Genomic DNA, 20,357 nt, shown 5'->3' on the forward strand with positions numbered 1-20,357 from the left:
ACAAGATTACAGCGGCATCCAGCATAAAACTTCGTAAAACTTAATAAACCCACCCTGGAAGAAACAAACCCAGAGAGCTGAGGGCCCCATAGAAATTAAGGGCCCAGAGTGTAAAAGGGGGAGGAGGAGGATATCTAAACTTAATGTTGATTAGGCAGGCCCTGAGGGTACAGGTGAAACACAGCCTAATACAAGTCCCTCACAAAAGGAGGCCTTGAAGGGTACAGCAGCCAAACGTTCAGCAGTAAATCCTCCTGACTGAACCAAGGTTGGAGAGAGTTGAGTTAAAGGTGCATATATTATTAGTATCGAGGATAAATAAATAAATAAAACGTATCTAGAGCCCTTCGGGGATGAGGCGGCCTATGAAATCAAATAAAAAAATAGATAGATGGATAGATAGATAGATGGATGGATGGATGGATGGATGGATGGATGGATGGATGGATGGATAGATAGATAGATAGATAGATAGATAGATAGATAGATAGATAGATAGTACTAGGCTTGCCTATATTTTTGCTCTGTCGTGCATTCCTTCTGTCAGATTCTGTGTTCTGCCATTTATCTAAGCTGGCGAAGACGAGAGCACTGAGACAATGTCAGAGGTTCGAGAAGTGGTCTTAACAAAGTGGAAAATTGTTCCAATGTTTTTCTTATAATTAACCCTGAGTTTAACGAGATGTTGTAATGAGCACGTAATAGAAAACCGATCAATCTATAGGACATGCCTCTCAGAGGAAAACAATCTATAGGACATGCCTCCCAAAGGAAAACATCTTTATATCAAAGAATCGATAACCTGTCAAAAATTCCACAAAGTGATATGTGTCTGTCTGGCGACCGAAGGACATTAAGTTTTGCATGTTATCCCAAAGTGTCAAGAATTCTGTGATGTATAGGAATGTAATGACTTATCACGGGAAAATGTTTCTATAAAAGGGGACAGTTCCAAAGCCAAAATTGAGTCTTTCTCCCAGGGTGCCACTGAAACCTGTTTCCCTCTAATAAACTTTCTAAACTTTTTAAAACCTTTGTTCTTGTCAGTGTCTTTGATTCTCAAAAAGAGTTGGGTAACTTGTCCTGTTCCCTCTAACTGGAGTAACACGTTACCTCTCCAAAGTAATTTCCAAGCAGCCAAACCCAAATCACTATCAGCGGGCTGTCTAGTGCAAACGCCTGTCCCAAATATCTCATAAAGAACGATTGAGTATTCCGACCTCCTCGAAGCCGAGTTGAATCCATATAGACTGTTTTCTTAATGAGCTTCCATAACAGACCTCTTTGCTGATTTTATTTTTCTAAGAAGGCTCTGCATTAGACAAACCTGTACAAGTACCCCCCCCCCGCGCGGGGTCCTCACAGCGGCGCCCTTTTCGAACTTCCGTCCCCTTCCCCCTCCCCCGGAAGTTGCGTGCTTTCTACCGTGGCCTTCGCTCAGACCAGCCGTGCAGCTCCTCCCCCTCGCAGGAGGTAAGAAGCTCCGCCGTAATCGTCTCTCCATCCGCGGCCTCTTTCGCCATCTGCTCCGTCGTCGGGGCGATGCCGGTCCTGTGAGCGGTTATCTGTAAGCGGCGGTTCCTGTCGGGGCGGCATTTCCCCTCCCGGGCGCCCCGAAACGGCCTTGGAAGAGCGGGAGAAGCAGGCGCCCCATGGCCGGCATGAAGCAGCGGGAACGGAACGGCACAAACTCTTTACTTGCCGCTGTGGTCCCCGGCCTTGTTCGTAATCCAAAAGCATCGGCCTCGCGCTGCTCTCTGGGCCTTCCCTGGGCGGCCACGGGAGGAGAGCCGGCGCTCGCCTTCTCCTTCGGGTGGAAAGGGGGAGCGGAGAGGGTTCGTTGTGGGGTTCGCGTGACCCCTTTCCAACAGAGCGGCCTCTAATCCCATACAATGCAACTGAGGACAGGGTGGATCTCTTGCAGGCTATAGGAGAGTGGTGGAGGGAGCGAAGTTGCAGATGCATCACCCGTTATTGTTGGTGGGGAGTTGTGCGATGCAAGAAATTGCAGCGCCTAAGTGGGGGTGGTGGTTGTTTTTTTTTTGTTGCATCCTTTCTGCAACCCAGAGCAGTGATGGGGAACCCTTTGGGCCTTTGCGTGTAAAAAACTTGGAAGGGGTCAAACTGTACTCTGCTGGTGGGTCCCCCTCCCGACCAAAGAGGGGCGATTCATTCATTCCATTTTAGTTTTATTTCCAAAGATAAATTCGGCCCAATGGTGTGCAGTTTTAGTATTGTGTAAAGAAATGCCAGATGACTCAGGCTCAAACGGGGAGAATGGTTGGATGTGTGTGAACGCTGGTGTGTCACTCTGAATGTTGTGGTGGGTCAGCCTTGACACGGATTGTCGTAGATTCACCACCGCTAAACTCGAGCGTTGATGCGACGCTGTGGTATTGGGCGTGTGCCGTGTTTGGGTTTATGGGTTGTATTGGAACCGAAGATGAGCGAGAGGCCAAAGCAGGGGTCGTGACTTTTCGATTTTGCTATCTAAAAATGTTCTTCGGGTGGGCGTATATGTGATGTGTGCTTGTTTTCCTAGGACAGCAAATCCATTCTCACGTTGCGTTTCACGAGTGTGTTTTGCAGGAACGGTGACCCACAATGACCCTCGAACTACATTCCCTAAAGCTAAAGGGATTAGGGAAGCTAATTTGGCACCGTGAGATGATGGTGAATTCAGTGGGTGGGATTTATGTAGGTGCGCGGGACCAGCTGCTCCTGAACTGGTCTGGGAAGCGTGAACAAGGGGGTCCTTTGTTGACCTCTGCTGCATTCTGATCTTCCTCCTTAGTTAGGGGAGATCTTTGTTGGAGGATTTCCAAACTGCTGCTGCCTTCTCTTCCACCCCTCTTACCCACTGGTGTAGGAAACAGGGAGGGAACCAGCTCCAGAAAAAAGAGTTCCCAGTGGAAGTGGAATGCAATTTAGTGCTGCCATCTCAGCTTTCCCATTGCTCCTGAAGGAACCTGCTTTCTTTCATTATTTACATTATATCCGAATCTGCTGTTTTTGCTGAGACCCGTGGTGGGTTACAGAACTTTTAAAAAATGCATTAAAAACAGTACAATACGTACAACGCAACTCCCCTGCAGTTTTCATAGGTGTGGAAACATACGCACCTGTTTCCTTTACAAAGAAATCTGCCTGTTGATTGGACTCATTTGCAGGGAGCTTCATGGGCGTGGAAATGCGAGATCTGGCTGTATTTCATTGTGTCCTGTGTCGTTCCCCCCTCCAGTTTCTTTAGAATGGAGGGCAGTGCAACCTTCGTGGGTTGTGAAATGCAGAGAGAAATGAATACTGAGAGGGAAAAGATCAGAAACCTATTCCCTGCACTAGCAGATTTAAGCCCTGTCATGTTTTTTATTTATTCATGTAATTTATAATCTTTTCTCACTGGCAATCCAGGTGAGTCGCATAAACTAATACCATCAACAGGCTGGGCTATATAGACTTTGGAATGTAGAGACCTGGAACCAACCAGAAATCTTGAAGCACCTGAAACCGTGCCTTTTTGGAACTTGGCACATAATTCTTTGGCTCTCTGTGAGATTTAAGCAATTCCAGGATGTTGGTGTCCTGCTTTTTTTTTTTTTTAAGGGTGGGGACGGGAAAAAGAGTGTCACAACCTCTCCAGGGGGTTGTCAGCACAGAGTTGAAACATTTTTCTTAAGGTTTTCCTTGCTGTATTTGAATTAAATGGAAGCAGACAGTGATGGGCAATTACAGTGGTTCTCAGCCTTCCTAATGCTGTGACCCTTTAATACAGTTCCTCATGTTGTGGTGACCCCCAACCCTGACATTTATCCATTTTACAGATGGAGAACACTGATGCAGAGAGTCTTAGGGGACCCCTGTGAAAGGGTCGTTCGACTTCCAAAGGGGTCGCGACCCACAGGTTGAGAACCACTCAACCATATTCTGTTGGTAGTCACAATGTCTACTACCCATGATGGCTGCTTGCTTCCTCCAGTACCAGAGGCAGTGTGCTTCTTTATATCAGTTGCTGGGGGAGGGGATGGTGGGGGCGGGTTCTGTTGCCGTTGTCCTGCTTGTGAGCTTTCTAGAGGTAGCTGGTCAGTTGCTGTGTGAACGGGATGTTAGCTTGACGGGCTGCTTATGATTCTTACAAGGAGCACAGGCCTGCTGAGGAGGGCCATGTTAAGTGAAGTTTTCCTACTGGCTTTCTACAATTTAAAGGTTTTGATCTATGACGGGTTGCAAGAATACAGATTCTCACTTCTGATGATTTTTGTACAGCAGGAGAGAGCGCTTTTTTCCTTACTGTTTCTTTAATGCATCCCGGTTTGAGTTTTCTGATGCTGCTGTGAATCAGGAGTGCATTTTTTCTCTCCTTGAATCTCATTTCCATTCTGCTCTTCTCAGTTCTTAGAGAGAGGCATCGATCACGATGACTGAGAACGACGTTGACAACGAGCTCTTGGATTACGAGGACGATGAGGTTGAAAACCAGGCAGCAGGAGACGGGGTGGACGTCCCGTCCAAGAAGGATGTCAAGGGCTCCTACGTCTCCATCCACAGTTCTGGGTTTCGCGATTTCTTGCTAAAGCCAGAGCTGCTGCGTGCCATCGTCGACTGCGGCTTTGAGCACCCCTCAGAAGGTAGGAAGAGTAGGAGGCTTTGGGAAGTTAGTGGGTGGGGGTGCTGGCTGCAAGGGCTTATGGGGGTTCTCTCCCAGCAGCAGCGACGGCGAGAGAGCACTGACTTTGTTACCGTTCTCAATTTAGTGCAACATGAGTGTATCCCGCAAGCCATCTTGGGTATGGACGTTTTGTGCCAGGCCAAGTCAGGCATGGGCAAGACCGCCGTCTTCGTTCTTGCTACACTACAGCAGTTGGAACCGGTCACCGGACAGGTAGGTGGGCAAAGGGGAAAGGAGTGGCTGCCCAGGCGGGAGGGGAATCAGCCTAAGAAGTTGCCGAGAAAAGCAGGCCTGGGAGGGAGTCGTGATGTGAAAATTAAGAGGAGAGAACGTTTTGTTGAAAGAGATCTCCGCCCTCCTTGGCAGGTGTCGGTGCTGGTGATGTGTCACACTCGTGAGCTGGCCTTTCAGATCAGCAAGGAGTACGAGCGTTTCTCGAAGTACATGCCCAGTGTCAAGGTGAGAGCTGAGTCTTGGGGCACCTCAGGGGCTGGAAGTGTCATAAATCTGGGGCTTCTCCTGTTCTTGAGTCTTGGGCACAGTGTTCACTTGCATTAGCAGATCCTGGGACCCAGGGAATTGTGGGAAAGGACTGGAGGATTTCGGGAGTTGGGCTGGCTTCAGTCCACTTCCATAATAATTATAACGTATGGCCACGTTCTACCCATGCTTCCAGATTGACTTTTTAAATGCCTTGTGTGCTGTCGTGCTGTGTCTCTGTCCTGGCTGTCAGACTCTGTGCGACAAGTTCAAATGCAATTTGCCACCTCTGCGTAATGGGTTAGCCTCCTAGAAAATGTGCGACTCTCTTTACCTCATTCTGCCTCACTCTTTGCTGAGTCGCACCTTGCATTCGACTTCCTTCCCAGAACGGGGCGTGGTGTGGTCAGCCCTGGGAGGGGAACAGGTCTTGCGAAGTCCTTGCTCAGCTCGCTCATCGCGTTTGGCCGCCTCATTCTTTTTTTGCCTTCCCCGACCAGGTGTCAGTGTTCTTTGGAGGCCTGTCCATCAAGAAGGACGAGGAGGTGCTGAAGAAAAACTGCCCCCACATTGTGGTGGGGACCCCGGGCCGCATCCTGGCCTTGGCCCGCAACGAGAGTCTCAACCTCAAGCACATCAAGCATTTCATCCTGGACGAATGCGATAAGATGCTCGAGCAGCTCGGTGAGTTCGGCCGGCGGGAGCCTGAGAGTCGGCCTCTCGGAGGCTGTGTTCTGTGCCCAGAATGAACAGATGGGGTTATCTACACTGCTGCTAAAATGTTCTTTGTATTTGGAAGTCTAGTTTCTCCTGCTGTGGATGGGTGGGGCTTTTCAGGTACCATGACCAGGAGGCAACTCTTGGAGAGAGTTGCACTTGGAGGCACAGTTTATGATCCTTGGAGAGGGAAAGTTTGGATTTATACCCTGCATTTTCTCCTGTAAGGGATTTCGAAGGGGCTTACAGACTCCTTTCCTCCTTCTCCCCACAACAGACACTTTGTGAGGCAGGCGGGACTGAGAGAGTTTGGCGAAAACTGTGCCTGGCCCAAGGTCACCCAGTAGGCTTCATGTGGAGAAGCGGGGAAATGAATGCAGTTCACCAGATAAGAGCCGGCCACTCAAGTGGAGGGGTGGGGAATCAAACCCGGTTCTCCAGATTAGAGTCCACCACTCAGGAATGTGCTCTCCTTTGCCTCAGTAAGAAGGAAGCAGAACAGCCAACCTTTCTTATAGTGGGTTCCCCCACCCCGCCCCCCCAATCTCCTTAATACGGTTCTGCACTCTCTAGATGGGAACTCGAACTCAGCACCGCTGCATCTTGCTATTAGCTCCAGTGTGGTTACCTGACAAAGGGAGCTCCGGCTCTCAAAAGCTTGTAGCCTGGAAATCTTGTTCGTCTTGAAGGTGCTGCTGGGCTTGAATCTTACTAGAGAACTAGGTTGGTCCCCCCACTTTTCTGCATGAAGCCTGCAGAGCGACCTTGGGCTAGTCAAAGGGCCCTCAGTCTCACCTACTTCACAAGGTGTCTGCTGCAGGGAGAGGAAGGGATGGCAGTTGTGAGCCACTTGGGAATTCACTAGACAAGGTAAAAGCTGGGTGCAAAACCCAACTCACTATCTTCTCACTCCTAGCTACAGTATAGCTCTTCCAGTGGTAGGGACATGAAGGGTATCCCAGAGTCCCTGTTCACTTTCCCTTTTGAAGCAGAAGTAACTCTTTCCCTTAGTAGACAGGGCCATGCTGGAATTTTTTTCAATTTATTACGGTCAAAGACCAGCAAATTACAGTCAGGGGCCGACAAATTCTATACAGCAAATTACAGTCAAGGATCAACAAATTCTATACACACTCTCAACATTGTAATTCCCAGTGTAATTGTAATATATAAACTACCCTAAAATCAACACTGAGGCCTAATTTGTTTCACTTGTCCCGTACATACGGTAACTTAACGTTAAAATACATCCAGTCCATAACTTAGCGTTAAAATAAATCCAATCCATAACTTAGCATTAAAATAAATCCAATCCATAACTTAGCATTAAAATAAATCCAATCTATAACTTAGCGTAAAAATTAATCCATTCCATAATTTAGCATTAAAATGAGTCACTCAAGTTAAAATAATTCATATATGTGTGGGCTTGCCTACTTATTGTCTTTCGGCCTGTCTGCACTCCCATTTGTTCAATCCTAGATTAAAATAATAATAGTAATAATATTAATAATTAATAATGATTGTGAGCCATATATTCATATATCTGTATCTCTAATACAATATCAGTTGCCTGCTCACTGGTCTACGTTTCTTTATAACAAATGTACAAAATTTGGCAACCAATCTAGACCAGTATGGAACAAGGTGAAGAAAGACCACCTTTGAATAATGTTCCCATAAGGGACAGTTGAGGGCACAGTTGCGTGTGCATTAAAGAGCACTATGGGCTGCTGTTTCTGCCTTCAACTCCCAAGCCCTGTGAGAGTCCAACAAGGGACCTGTTAAAGGCTACTTAAATGGGAATGCTTCACTTATGATGGCACAGCCTGGGACTAGAAAAGAAGAGAGGCTCCTTGGAGTTCTGGCCTCTTCATCCTCCCTTTCTGTCTTTACAGATATGCGCCGGGATGTCCAGGAGATCTTCCGCAGGACCCCGCATGAAAAGCAGGTCATGATGTTCAGTGCCACTCTCAGCAAGGACATCCGCCCCGTGTGCCGCAAATTCATGCAAGACGTAATTAAATCCCTTCTACCTTCTTTATCCACGTGGCCGGCCAGCCGGCCTCCCTCCCCCTCCAGGGAAGGAGTGGGGGGCGTGGAGCACAGAACGCCACCCTTGTCTACAGTGCACAGGGCCGCACCGCTGCTGCCCATCGCCTCCCCCAATCCCTGTAAGGCACTTGTAGGGCACACACCTTCCGGAAGATCATTCGGGTTACGCTAGCCAGCACACCCACACGCACGAATGACAGGCCTCTCCCGGTAGAGCTGGAGAGCACTCAGACCGTAATCTGGTTCTGCCCAGCCGGCACGCTTAGCTTAGAGATCGACCACACTGTGGCGGGGGGATCCATCCCAGAAGGATCCTCTTGCGCCTCCCACACCTGGCAGGTGGCGCAGAATTCACCGCGCCTCTCCTGCTCTCACGTTTCCCTGCACTCCCTCTGCGTGGATCCATCTGCCTGGTTGCACCGTGTTCCGAAGATGGTGGCCCACATACCCGCATGTTCAGAAGATCCTGGCCCACACACACCCAGGCAAGTGTAGCTCTCGTTTCCTCACCGCCATGCATTCATCAGGTACACACGCCTGCAGCACCCATGTACACGTTCCTGCCCTTCTGGCCCTCCCCACTCGCCCTGGCTGGCACTCCAGAGACCTGCGGCGAAGGACTCCTCCCGAGAGATTCAAGAGAACGGCAGCAGCCAGCGGAGCAGATGTCTGGCGACCCGGAGGAGAAGTTTTATCCTTTTTTCCTTCTGAACTGGCAAAAACCATTTTTATTTCTCTCTGAGCTTATTCCTTTCTCTCTCCCCCACCCCCTTTGGGGAAGTGATTGTTTTTTAATTTCTGGGTTCAAGCTGTGAGGGTGGGGGGAAGCTGCCAGCTCATATGATAGAAGGTAGTTGTAGAGTGAGTTTGTATAGAGTGAGTGTGAGAGGGCCCAAATTAATCAGGGGATCGCTAAGACCGGGGATCTTGTGAAGCAGATAGTGAAGGTTAGGGGTTACTTGGAGGCATGAACTCTTGGGAAGAAGACGGCTAATCAGAAAGGGCTGCTATCCTTTGCTTGGGGCGGGGCAGGCAACACAGTTTTCTTTCTGGTACTTTTCTGCGCCATTTGAGGCAGTCAGACATCAGAAGTCAGGTCACTAGGCAGTTCCTTGGAGAACCTGATGCATGCTGGGAAATGCAGTGTAGAGCAGGTGTTGCAGGACTATGGGAAGAAAACAGACTTGAGGGAGGTTATAGTTAAGGTGGCTGGAGCTGTTGCAAAGACAACAAATCTGTTGACTTTTGTGAGTGCTTTTGTGTGGTGAGTAGGGCAGATTCCTCATGGGCCAAAAACAGTGGTGTGAAAACAGTTTAAAATGGGTTTACACCGTTTTAAAAAGGGTTTACACTGTTCTCCCGCTGCTGTTTTTGATCCATGCGGAATCTGCCTAAGCTAGGCAAAAAAAACCCCGAAGGAGAATGCCACAGGGAGGGAGATTGAAGTTATTTTCATAAGTTTCTGTGGGAGAGATGTCTCCCGAGTTTTAAAACTAATAACCTGGTCTTTAGAATGACTGACAGGTTAGCACTGCAAAGGGGAAAGATTGGACTTGGGCAGCATTGGCCTCTTTCCCAGCATGCTTTGCCCGAGAAGGTCTTAGTTGAATGGGAAGAACATGACTTCCCAGGATGCTTTGCATGAAAGCTCTTGGCTGTTTGATTGTAGAGATGAATGGGTAGGGCATCTTTGCTTTTCTTCTTTTCTGAGGGGCTATAAAATTGGGGTGGGGTGGGGGCGCTGACAGGGCTGTGTGTGTGTTACAGGGCAAGGGTGTGTTTGCAAGCGAGTTCGCTGCTCCTGTGCACTCTCGTGCTGCTTTGCCCCCCTCCCTCGGAGCCCAGGTCAGTCTTGCCCTGGTCTAACCGGCCCTGGGTTTGCTCCTCAGCCCATGGAGATCTTCGTGGACGACGAGACCAAGCTGACGCTGCACGGGCTGCAGCAGTACTATGTCAAACTGAAAGACAACGAGAAGAACCGCAAGCTCTTTGATCTGCTCGATGTGCTGGAGTTCAACCAGGTGCCTCCCAGGAGTAGACGCCCATGCTTCAGGGATGGGGGGAGTTGAGTGGAGGCGGGATGGCGAGAGGGGTCATTGGAACCAGCCTGCATTTTCTGCTGCGCTGAAGGGTTCGTTTGGTCAAATGGGTGGGGGAGTGGGCATCAGTTTGGCGATGGATGGCAAAAAGGTATTGGGACAGTAGCCTCCGCATAAACTCCAAGGGTCTGCATTTATGTATTTATTTATTATTAGATGTTTATACCGCCCTCCCCCGGAGGGCTCAGGTCGGTGTACAAATAAATATATGCAGACAGGGAAAAGTTAAACACCAGTACAAATATAATTCTAGCCCTGTCTCCCTATGGATATGATTGAAGTCTATAAAATTACGCATGGGGTAGAAAATGTTGACAGTGAGAAATTTTTCTCTCTTTCTCACAATACTAGAACCAGGGGGCATCCATTGAAAGTGCTGGGGGGAAGAATTAGGACTACTAAAAGGAAACACTTCTTCACGCAACGCGTGATTGGTGTTTGGAATATGCTGCCGCAGGAGGTGGTGATGGCCACTCACCTGGAGAGCTTTAAAAGGGGCTTGGACAGATTGATGGAGGAGAAGTCGATTTACGGCTACCAATCTTGATCCTCTTTGATCTGAGATTGCAAATGCCTTAACAGACCAGGTGCTCGGGATCAACAGCCGCAGAAGGCCATTGCTTTCACATCCTGCATGGGCCACTGCGAGTAGCAGAGAGCTGGACTAGATGGACTCTGGTCTGATCCAGCTGGCTTGTTCTTATGTTCTTATTAAAACCAATAACAATGATACAGTCAGCATCCGAGAACTAAAACCGACTCCCCCCGGGGAACCCCAAAAGGTCCCCTTGTATTGTAAAATGAAGCAGGACACGACACCCGCCAGGTGCCAGTAGTTCACAGCACCTGAGCTCCTGTAGAGGTTTGCGGGAGCAGGTTTGTATCTGGATTTCAAGTGATTTGGAAATAAATTGAGCGAATCCTCTTATGTTAAAAACTATGGGATCTGTGCCACAGCAAGCCCCGTTTGTGACAGCTGGCTGTTTCAGTGTTACTAGAGTGCAGAACTGTTTGCAGCCACCAGCTAGGAAAGATGATCTCGGGTAGTCTTGTGTGATCTCGGTGAACATCCTATGGATGAATTTTAAAAGGGGCTAGATGTCTGGGCAGGCTGGCGGAAGCTGCAAGCAGGACGGCCAGTGAATTTCTTAAACCTTGTGCCCAGACTGGGCCCTCTTGTCCGGATTGCTGATCAGACCCCGAAAGGGGGGAGGTGGGATCCGAACTGCATGCACAAAGCGGGCCTTGGGAGTTGCTTGGCGCTTGCATCTGTTCTTGAGTCTCTTTGAGAGCCAGCATGGTGTAGTGGTTAAGAGTGGTGGACTCTAATTTGGAAAACTGGGTTTGATTCCCCACTCCTCCACCTGAAGGCTGCTGGGTGACCGTGGGCCACAGTTCTCTCAGAACTCTCAGCCCCACCTACCCCACAAGGTCTGTTGTGGAGAGAGGAAAGGATGGAGTTTCTAAGCTCCTCACGGTTGAAAAAAAGCGGGGTATGAATTCCAAACTGAAAAAAGAAGGGACTGCACAAGGTGGGGACGCATGCTTTCGCATAAAAGGCCACTTCAGTCGCTGCCCCTAGCTATTGAAGAGGAGTGATTGGATATTCCCTTCTCTGTTCAGGTGGTGATCTTTGTGAAGTCGGTGCAGCGCTGCATAGCGTTGGCTCAGCTTCTGGTGGAGCAGAACTTCCCGGCCATTGCCATCCACAGGGGGATGCCCCAGGAGGAGAGGTGAGGAGGTGCCAAGCCCGGGGGGACAGTAGGTGGCTCACTCGGGGGTCTTGCTTGCTGTGATGAGTTTGCTCAGACTAGAGTCTCTGACACCGTCAGTGATGCTACTTTAAGCCCTGAGCAATATGGACCCCACAGGAGCCACTTGGCTGTCGTGGATGCTGTCAGCAAGAGGAGGCTTTATGTCAGCCTGGATAAGCATTGGGCAGAAGGGGACATTGTGAGCAAGGGACATGGTCTTACTGTCTCCGTATCCTGCAGGCTGTCACGGTACCAACAATTCAAGGATTTCCAGCGCCGAATTTTGGTGGCCACCAATCTCTTTGGCCGTGGCATGGACATCGAGCGAGTCAACATTGCGTTCAACTATGACATGCCGGAGGATTCAGACACCTACCTGCACCGGGTGAGTGAGGCAGGCAGGCAAGCCAGCCAGAGGGTTCCAGAGTTGGGAGCAGAAGCTGCAGTAGAAGACGGGTCCAGAGAGCCCCTTGTTGCACTGATGAGTTTGCTCAGACTAGAGTCTCTGATATGCTCTGATGTCTCTTTCAAGCCCTGAGCAACAACTCTGGCCTAGGGGGGTTTGGAGGTGGCCTGGCGTCTCGTAGCAGTCTGAGGTTGAGCAGGAACTAAGGAGCTGTGTCAGTCTTGCTTGGGGTTCAGAGCCAGGATGACAAGAAAAAAGCACCAAGTCTCACCTTTCTTTCCTTGTGTGGGTGTTCTGTGTGTAGGTGGCTCGTGCTGGGCGCTTTGGCACCAAGGGCCTGGCCATCACGTTTGTGTCGGATGAGAATGATGCCAAGATCCTGAATGAAGTGCAGGACCGCTTCGAGGTGAACATCAGCGAGCTGCCGGACGAGATTGACATCTCTTCTTACAGTGAGTTGCAGCAGGGTGACTTTGGGGATAGTGAAAGTGTGTGCATGTGGCAAGGGCATGATTGAGTCGGAAAGCCAGGCAAGCAGAATAAACAGGATTGTATTGTCGAAGGCTTTCACGGCCGGATTCAACTGGTTCTGGAGGGGCTTCCGGGCTGTGTGGCCGTGGTCTGGTGGATTTTGTTCCTAACGTTTTGCCTGCATTTGCGGCTGGCATCTTCTCTGTGATACACCTCTGAAGATGCCAGCCACAGATGCAGGCAAAATGTTAGGAACAAAATCCACCAGACCATGGCCACACAGCCTGGAAAACCCTCCAGAACCAAACAGGATTGTGTTTTTCTATGGGGGATTTGTAAAGCAAACTATGGAGGAAGACAGATAGTAGGCTGCTAGTCTAGTGGGCAGTGCTACTTGCGGAAGGGGGAGGAGTAAACACTACGCATGAAAGTCGGGGGTGGGTGGGGGAGGCGGGTGCTCAAAATGCATAAAACATACGATGTGACCCTTTGACTTATCTGCGTTAACACATTTGTGTGTCTTCACAGTTGAACAGACCCGATAAAGGGGACCGTTCCCCTCTACGTCAACGTTGGTTTCAATTCCTGACCTCTTCCGCTTCCCTGAAACTTCACGTTTAATTTCACTTGACGGAGAATGAAGTGGCTTGGACCATCTGGACAACACCCATTTGCATCACTCCTACGAGGGGGACAGAAGAGCTGTTGTCAATAGGCTGTGGATAGTGGAGGGGGTCAGCATCCAATAACCCACTGCACTGCCCAGAGGCCTAAGGGGAGAGCCTGCTTGGCGGGAGTCCCATTGTCTGTCTGGCACCAGAAAGAGACAGTCTTGGCGCCTCTCCAAGGGGGCCCACCTCCAGATGGATCTGCACTGCCTACTAGCAGGATGCTGGGACTCCACCCCTACCATAGCTTCACTTTGTCCTTACGTTGGCATTACACAGAGATCTTCCTCCATGATGGGAAGCACAACCGGGAGGAGTTTCAGCAAGGGTGCTCTGTAAATCCCTGGCATCTAGAATTGCATTTTTGTTTTCTAGAAAATCCCCTTTTGAGAGGGAAAAAACTAAAAATATGAACCTTCTTTTGTATGCCCATTCATGCTGTTTTTAAGACTGTTTTGTGTTTTCCTGTATGTGCGTGTCCCATTTTTTTAAAAAACGTGTCTGCATGTGAAAATTAACCTGTCCTAGGTGGTATATCTTGGCAGTAAGCTAGTAGTGAAAGACTCATGTTTTAGCTGTGACTTGTTCTATTCTCCCTTGACTCTCCCCCTCTTTTTGTAATAAAGAAGCCCAGCTCTTATGGGTGTCTAATTAAATTAGTCTTGTGACTGACCTGCCGCCAGCTTAGCTTTGTTCTTTGGTCATGGTGAGGGGCGACAGATATACTTCCATGTGATTAGGAAGATCTGTCACAATGTATGGTGACCACCATCTTGTATAGCCAAAGACGGGAACGAGAGGAAGGGAATGAAAAATTATCCCTCGGCGAAGGCACAGAATCAAATTAGAAAATTTCAGGGAAATGAACTTTGCTGTTGAACTGATGTGGATGAAAATTATGGATCCGGAGGGTTCCTTAAAGGCTGTTACCCGCTTGAACAGACCCTTGAGGGTGACCTTCAGAGAGCGAAGGAAATGAGAGAGGTGACTAAATGTTGCGATAGTGGGAGACTGCAGCTCTCCCTACATTGACTGGATAAATGTGGTCAAGTCCTGGTGTGGAAATAAGGTTCCTCGACATCTTAAATGACTGTAGTACACTGGAGCAGTTGGTCACGAAGCCATTCAGAGGGACTCGGTTCTAAATGGGGCTCAAGACCTGGTGAGCGATGTAGCTGTTGCATCAACTGAGACCAGTGATCACAGTGGTTATACGTTCACATTCATGTGAACGGAGAGTTATCTAACATTTGATATCCAAAGGAGTTGTGTGATTATCTACTAGCCTGGAAATTCGCAAACTTGGAGCTTGAGAGCGTCTTTTGAGTTCTGACAAAGAGGGGTGGGTGCAGGAGGCAGCTGAAACATTTGGACAGTTTATCAAACCACCAGTGGTGAGAAGCCAGAACCCTGCCTGCTTTCTAAAGGCACTTGATGGGTGGTAAGAAAGACGTTGATGGATATGCTGTACTAGCAATTCGTGGAAATTGGCTACTGTACCAGATGACTGGGGAGCAGCAAATGTCAATACTGAGTTTCAGAAAGGGGTCCAGGGGGAACCGGTGAATTATAGCCACTTAGGCTAATGTGTGTTGCAGGCAAATTAGCGGGAACTAGTCAAGGGGCACTTTCGCACATGCAGAATAATGCACTTTCAATACACTTCCAATGCACTTTGCAGCTGGATTTTACCTTGAGAAATAGCAAAATCCACTTGCAAACAATTGTGAAAGTGGATTGAAACTGCATTATTCTGCATGTGCGAAAGTGCCCAAGGATAGAATTGTTAGGCACGCAGCAGAACAATGCCTGTGGAGAGGATATGCAACTTATCCCTGAAATCAGGCTCCATCCCTGAAGACTGGAAGATGGCCAATGTCACACCAATCTTTAAGAAAGGATCTAGGGGGGACCCGGGAAATTACAGGCCAGTCAGTTTGACATCTGTTCCTGGCAAATTAGTAGAATCTATCATTAAAGATAAAATTATTAAACATGTAGAAAAGCAAGACCTGCTGAGAAAGAGTCAGCATGGCTTTTGCAGAGGCAAATCCTGTCTTACAAACTTACTAGAGTTCTTTGAGGGTGTAAACAGGCATGTGGATAAGGGGGAACCAGTGGACATTGTCTACTTGGATTTCCAAAAGGCTTTTGACAAAGTTCCTCACCAGAGACTATTGAGAAAAACTTCAAAGCAATGAAGGGAATAAGAGGGGAAGTCCTCCTATGGATTATTAAAACTGGTTTGAGAAACAGGAAGCAAAGAGTGGGTGTAAATGGGAAATTCTCACAATGGAGAGATGTAAGGAGTGGTGTCCCCCAAGGATCCGCTTTTGGGACCAGTGCTCTTAACCTATTCCATAAAATGACCTGAAGTAGGGGTGGGTAGCTGGGTGGCAATAAGTTTGCAGGATGATACCAAATTATATGAAGGGTGGTGAGAACCGCAGCGCGATCATGCTAAGAGCTCCAAGCTGGACCTTTGATAAATTAGGTGAGTGGGCTTAAGAAATGGCAAATGCAGTTCAATGTAGCAAAGTGTAAAAGTGATGCACATTAGGGGCAAAAAAATCCAAACTCTCACATACATTGACTACAGGGGTTCTCAAAGTGCTATCAGTCACAGACCAGGAAAGGGATTTGGGCGCTGCCCTTAGCTGGATAGTTCCATGGGAATGTCAACCTTCAATGCAATGGCAGCTGTGAAAAGGCAAACCTCCTATGGTTGGGGATAATTAGGAAAGGAATTGAGAATAAAACTGCAAAGATTGTCATGCCCTTTGATATAAAGACACACAAGTGCTGCACCGCATCTTGGAGTACTGGTGTTCAGTTCTGACGCCTACATCTCAATAAGGGATATTGAAGAGATAGAAAAGTGCAGAGTAATAAGGCAACGAGGGATGATTGAGGGACTGGGAGAACCTTCCCTTATGAGGAGAGGCTGCAGCCGTTTGGGACTCTTTTTTAGCTCTGAGGAGAGGAGACGTCTCGAGGGGGGATATGGATTGAAGTCTATAAAATTATGCATGGGTAGAAAATGTTGACAGAGAGAAATTTTTCTCTCTTTCTCACAATACTAGGAACCAGGGGCATTCCATTGAAAAATGCTGGGGAAGAATTAGGGATCTAATAAAAGGAAACACTCTTCTTCACTAAACGGGTGATTGGTGTTTGGAATATGCTGCCACTGAGGGAGGTGCGGTGATGGCCACTCACCTGATATTTCTTCTTAAAAGGGGCTTGGACAGATTTATGGAGGAGAAGTCGATTTATGGCTACCAATCTTGATCCTCTTGATCTGAGATTGCAAATGCCTTAACAGTCCAGGTGCTTGGGAGCAACAGCCGCAGAAGGCCATTGCGTTCACATCCTGCATGTGAGCTCCCAAAGGCACCTGGTGGGCCACTGCGAGTAGCAGAAAGCTGGACTAGATGGACTCTGGTCTGATCCAGCTGGCTTGTTCTTATGTTCTTATGTTCTTATGAGAGGGAATTAGCATGGCTCCTGCAGCAGAAAGTTCTTTCTCACCTGCCAGTGAATGAGTTTGATGTTATGGACTTTCAAGAGGCTTTTGACAACATATCCCACTAAAGGCATACGTAAACTCAGCAGTCTGAACAGGAAGACGAGTCTTCTGAATTAAAAATTGGTTAAATTACAGGAAGCAAAAAAACATATATTGACAGTTCTTGCAACGGAAGACTCTAAGCAAGGAGGCTCTACAAGCCACTGCTATTCAGTTCATAAATTATCTGGAATTGGGGTGAGCAATAAAGCGCCTTGAGTTTTATGGGTGCTATCTGAAGCTGAGCAGGGTCAGCCCTGGTTAAAGTTTAAATGGTAAACCACCAAAGAAGTCGAAAGTCTCAGTGCAGAGGCCAACAATGGCAAACCATCTCTGAATGTCTCTTGTCTTGAAATCCTTGCAGGGTCACCATAAGTTGGCTGCAGCTTGACAGCACTTTGAGAACATAAGAACAAGCCAGTTGGATCAGACCAGAGTCCATCTAGTCCAGCTCTCTGCTACTCGCAGTGGCCCACCAGGTGCCTTTGGGAGCTCACATGCAGGAGGTGAGAGCAATGGCCTTCTGCGGCTTTTGCTCCCAAGCACCTGGACTGTTAAGGCATTTGCAATCTCAGATCAAAGAGGATCAGATCAAAGACTTTCTATCACCATTCTTGAGTGCTGTTAAGAGAACTGCAACAAGTCCGTTTAATCACCATTCATCAGCAAATATACTGTTAGGATTTTTTTAATTGAAGAGCATTCCCCTACAAGTGCTTACTCCTGCTGCCCTGAAACATCAAATTAAAGAAAATTGTATTTCCATGGCTTAGTTTATCCAAAAATGTGATCCAGCAATAGGTTTTCAATGTTAGGAATATGAAGAAAAGATGTCAAGCAGCAAATGATAGTCATGCTCGCAACTAGTGCTAAATTTATACAGTCACTCGCTCCAAGCTCATTACCACCTTATGTTCATCATCAGACAAGTGGGCAAAATCATAATGCCAAACCCAGAAGGAATATGCTGAATTACTTGGCAAAAATAGGCAGGGCTGTATCAAGATAACAGTATTTACTCAAACACAGGATGAGATTCTTTCACAGATATGCCATAAAGAAAAGCAAGAAGGAACACCCTGTATTTGCATACAAGTTGGTTATGTCCAGTAATAAGTTTTTGCGTCTAGAAATTTTTGAGGGGATCATCTTACATTAAGCTTGTCATTTTGAGTAAATACGGCAATTGTAAAATGGCAGGTTCCTGTGTGGGTAATAAAAGGAGCACAATGGGTTGTCTGCTGACAAATTAGGTCAATACCTGTTCAAGGGACTCCCTATATGCACACATTATAAATTGACAAAGGCCTTTTCAATCTTGGCTCCAGCCTGGTAGACAACTCTCTGTTGAATGAGACCAGGTTACTGCAGGACCAAGCACAGTTTTTGCAAGGCCTGTAAGACAGGAGAGATTCAGCCAGGCTTATGGTTGAGGATAAGCTGGCCTGCCCTTCTCTTCTCCACTTTTCCTTTCCCTACTTTCCCTACTTTCCCCCTTAATCCTATATTTTGCCCATCCATCAACATCTGGTAACTCCCCAGGTCAGGGAGTTCATTATTCATATCCTTTTTATTGAATTGTAAGTTGATGCTGCCAGCTGTCCCGAAGCCCAGCTTTGGTTGGGAAGAGGAGTATAAACATATAATAATTAAATAAAGGGGAATCCCTCGTCTCCTAAAGTCTAGGCTGGTGAGGACTGAGCATGCCCAAGGAGAAAGGAAAGTTTTAAAACAGGTGAGTAGGTCTTCTAATCCCCCTATTCTATTCCCTGTTAATGGGTTATATTTAATGTAGAGGAAGTTAGGGAGGGAAATTGCCTGATGTGCAATCTGAAGTGTTGGAAATTATGCCAACCACCTCAGCCTTCTGCCATCATGGTTAGGAAAGGCCAGGCATGAGAGCTTTTCACTGGAAATACTAGAGGTTGAGTTTGGGACTATCTGGATGGAAAGCACAGCCCCTTCCAGCTTATGCTGGTACCCTGGAAGACAGGTCTGTTGTCTGCTCCTGTACAGCTCACTAACGGGGAGGTCTACAACTATACTGGATAGAGGTGGAATGCTACGGTAACCAGTAGGGTGAAGGGAATGGATCTAGCCTGATTTATTCTGAACCAACCATGAGTTGGTTGTGACTCAGCGGCGCGCACATTATCGAAAGGCTTCGAGGAGCTGTGTTAAGAGAAAGGGGCCCAAATGAACCATGTACAGATTCCTACTAGTGCATAAAAACAATTGCACAAAGTGCTCCTGTGTCCGACTTACTGCGAGACCTTGCATGCACCAGTTCCTAATACAGGACTCACCAGCATCATTGCTTGGGCTGTGGAAACTAGATTGTTGATCAACTTCCAAATTATCAGTTTCAGCTGTCCTTTAAAAAAAAACTGGCTCTTTGTCAGACTTTTTGCTGTGAATCTTGATGTCCTTTGGCCACAAAAGGTTTCAGACTCCTCCTGCTCTACAGTCTCAGGCAGGATCCTTTCCCTTGCGCTGCTTGAGATCTGTTGAACTGACGATGCCAAAGACTGAAGCTGGGACTTAGCTTGCAGTGGCGTAGTGGTTAAGAGCAGGTGCATTCTAATCTGGAGGAACCGGGTTTGATTCCCCGCTCTGCCGCTTGAGCTGTGGAGGCTTATCTGGGGGATTCAGATTAGCCTGTGCACTCCCACACACGCCAGCTGGGTGACCTTGGGCTAGTCACAGCTTTTTGGAGCTCTCTCAGCCTTACCTACCTCACAGGATGTCTGTTGCGAGGGGGGAAGGGCAAGGAGATTGTAAGCCCTTTTGAGTCTCCTACAGGAGAGAAAGGGGGATATAAATCCAAACTTCTCTTCTTCTCTTCTTGGAACAGATTCATAGTTGCCTTTCAGATGTGTCCACGTGAATTTATTTTGAACTGCATACAGCTGCTTTGGAAAAAGCATTGTGGCCTGAAAAGGGAAATACAAATATACTAAAATAACTCTGTTCCACCTGAAGCTTTGGCTGCCAAATTAACAATTTTTTAAAAGCGCATTACAGAACTCCAATCTTATTTGGAGCAACAAAGGTGGGCTTCGATTGAGACAAAAACAACAACAAACAAACCCAAACCAGATACTTATTCCCGTAGCAACAAAACGCCACTTGTTCCCATAGCAACAGAGTATGCTATACCCAACAACCCTCCCACCCGTTGATGAAAATAATTACCAGCACCAACTGCAAGGCCCCCTCTCCAATTTTGAGGCTGTGGCGGTGAACGCCTGAAGGAGTATTAAATAAATTTTCCCTCGGGTCGAGTCTCCTAATTTCTGCTTTGCATAATATATATAAACCTAGTGAAATAATGTGCTACTCATTAGTGCGCTTTTTTGCTATGAAGGTTTTTAAGTATATTAAGGCATCATTGGAAACAGCTTTGACAAACTGTCTGTAGAACTATTGGTTAGCGCCATGTTTGTCTAGGGAATGAAGCTCCTCTAGACTGT

At 47.7% G+C, this 20,357-nt stretch overlaps 1 protein-coding gene and 2 non-coding genes across 4 annotated transcripts; all 3 read left to right on the top strand.

The window, feature by feature from the left end:
- The first annotated feature begins 1,403 nt into the window (after window positions 1–1,403).
- Window positions 1,404–13,972, top strand: DDX39B (DExD-box helicase 39B). Of its 2 annotated transcripts, none has more exons than XM_048489411.1 (11): window positions 1,404–1,473; window positions 4,390–4,625; window positions 4,752–4,879; window positions 5,033–5,125; window positions 5,647–5,830; window positions 7,762–7,880; window positions 9,808–9,939; window positions 11,641–11,750; window positions 12,012–12,156; window positions 12,482–12,629; window positions 13,177–13,972. In XM_048489411.1, the coding sequence occupies exons 2-11, from the start codon at window positions 4,415–4,417 to the stop codon at window positions 13,191–13,193; spliced, it is 1,287 nt and encodes a 428-aa protein (XP_048345368.1). In that variant the 5' UTR covers window positions 1,404–1,473; window positions 4,390–4,414; the 3' UTR covers window positions 13,194–13,972. The 2 variants fall into 2 exon arrangements, with proteins under 2 accessions (XP_048345368.1, XP_048345369.1); XM_048489412.1 differs by having other exon boundaries at window positions 1,451–1,567.
- LOC125430348 lies at window positions 11,806–11,873 on the top strand. The gene has a single exon (XR_007244135.1). It is a non-coding gene; the product is annotated as a small nucleolar RNA SNORD52 (small nucleolar RNA).
- LOC125430347 lies at window positions 12,246–12,312 on the top strand. Its single transcript, XR_007244134.1, has one exon. It is a non-coding gene; the product is annotated as a small nucleolar RNA SNORD52 (small nucleolar RNA).
- Window positions 13,973–20,357: the final 6,385 nt, after the last annotated feature.

This window comes from Sphaerodactylus townsendi, linkage group LG03, assembly GCF_021028975.2.
Source record: "Sphaerodactylus townsendi isolate TG3544 linkage group LG03, MPM_Stown_v2.3, whole genome shotgun sequence".
NCBI classification, from domain to species: domain Eukaryota; kingdom Metazoa; phylum Chordata; class Lepidosauria; order Squamata; family Sphaerodactylidae; genus Sphaerodactylus; species Sphaerodactylus townsendi.

Bases quoted from the DNA above. Each gene is read 5' to 3' on its own strand.
- DDX39B (XM_048489411.1), top strand. From the start codon at position 4,415: ATGACTGAGAACGACGTTGACAACGAGCTCTTGGATTACGAGGACGAT. The intron at 5,126-5,646 runs GTGAGAGCTGAG...TTCCCCGACCAG, and splicing joins AGTACATGCCCAGTGTCAAG to GTGTCAGTGTTCTTTGGAGG. The intron at 11,751-12,011 runs GTGAGGAGGTGC...CGTATCCTGCAG, and splicing joins GGGATGCCCCAGGAGGAGAG to GCTGTCACGGTACCAACAAT.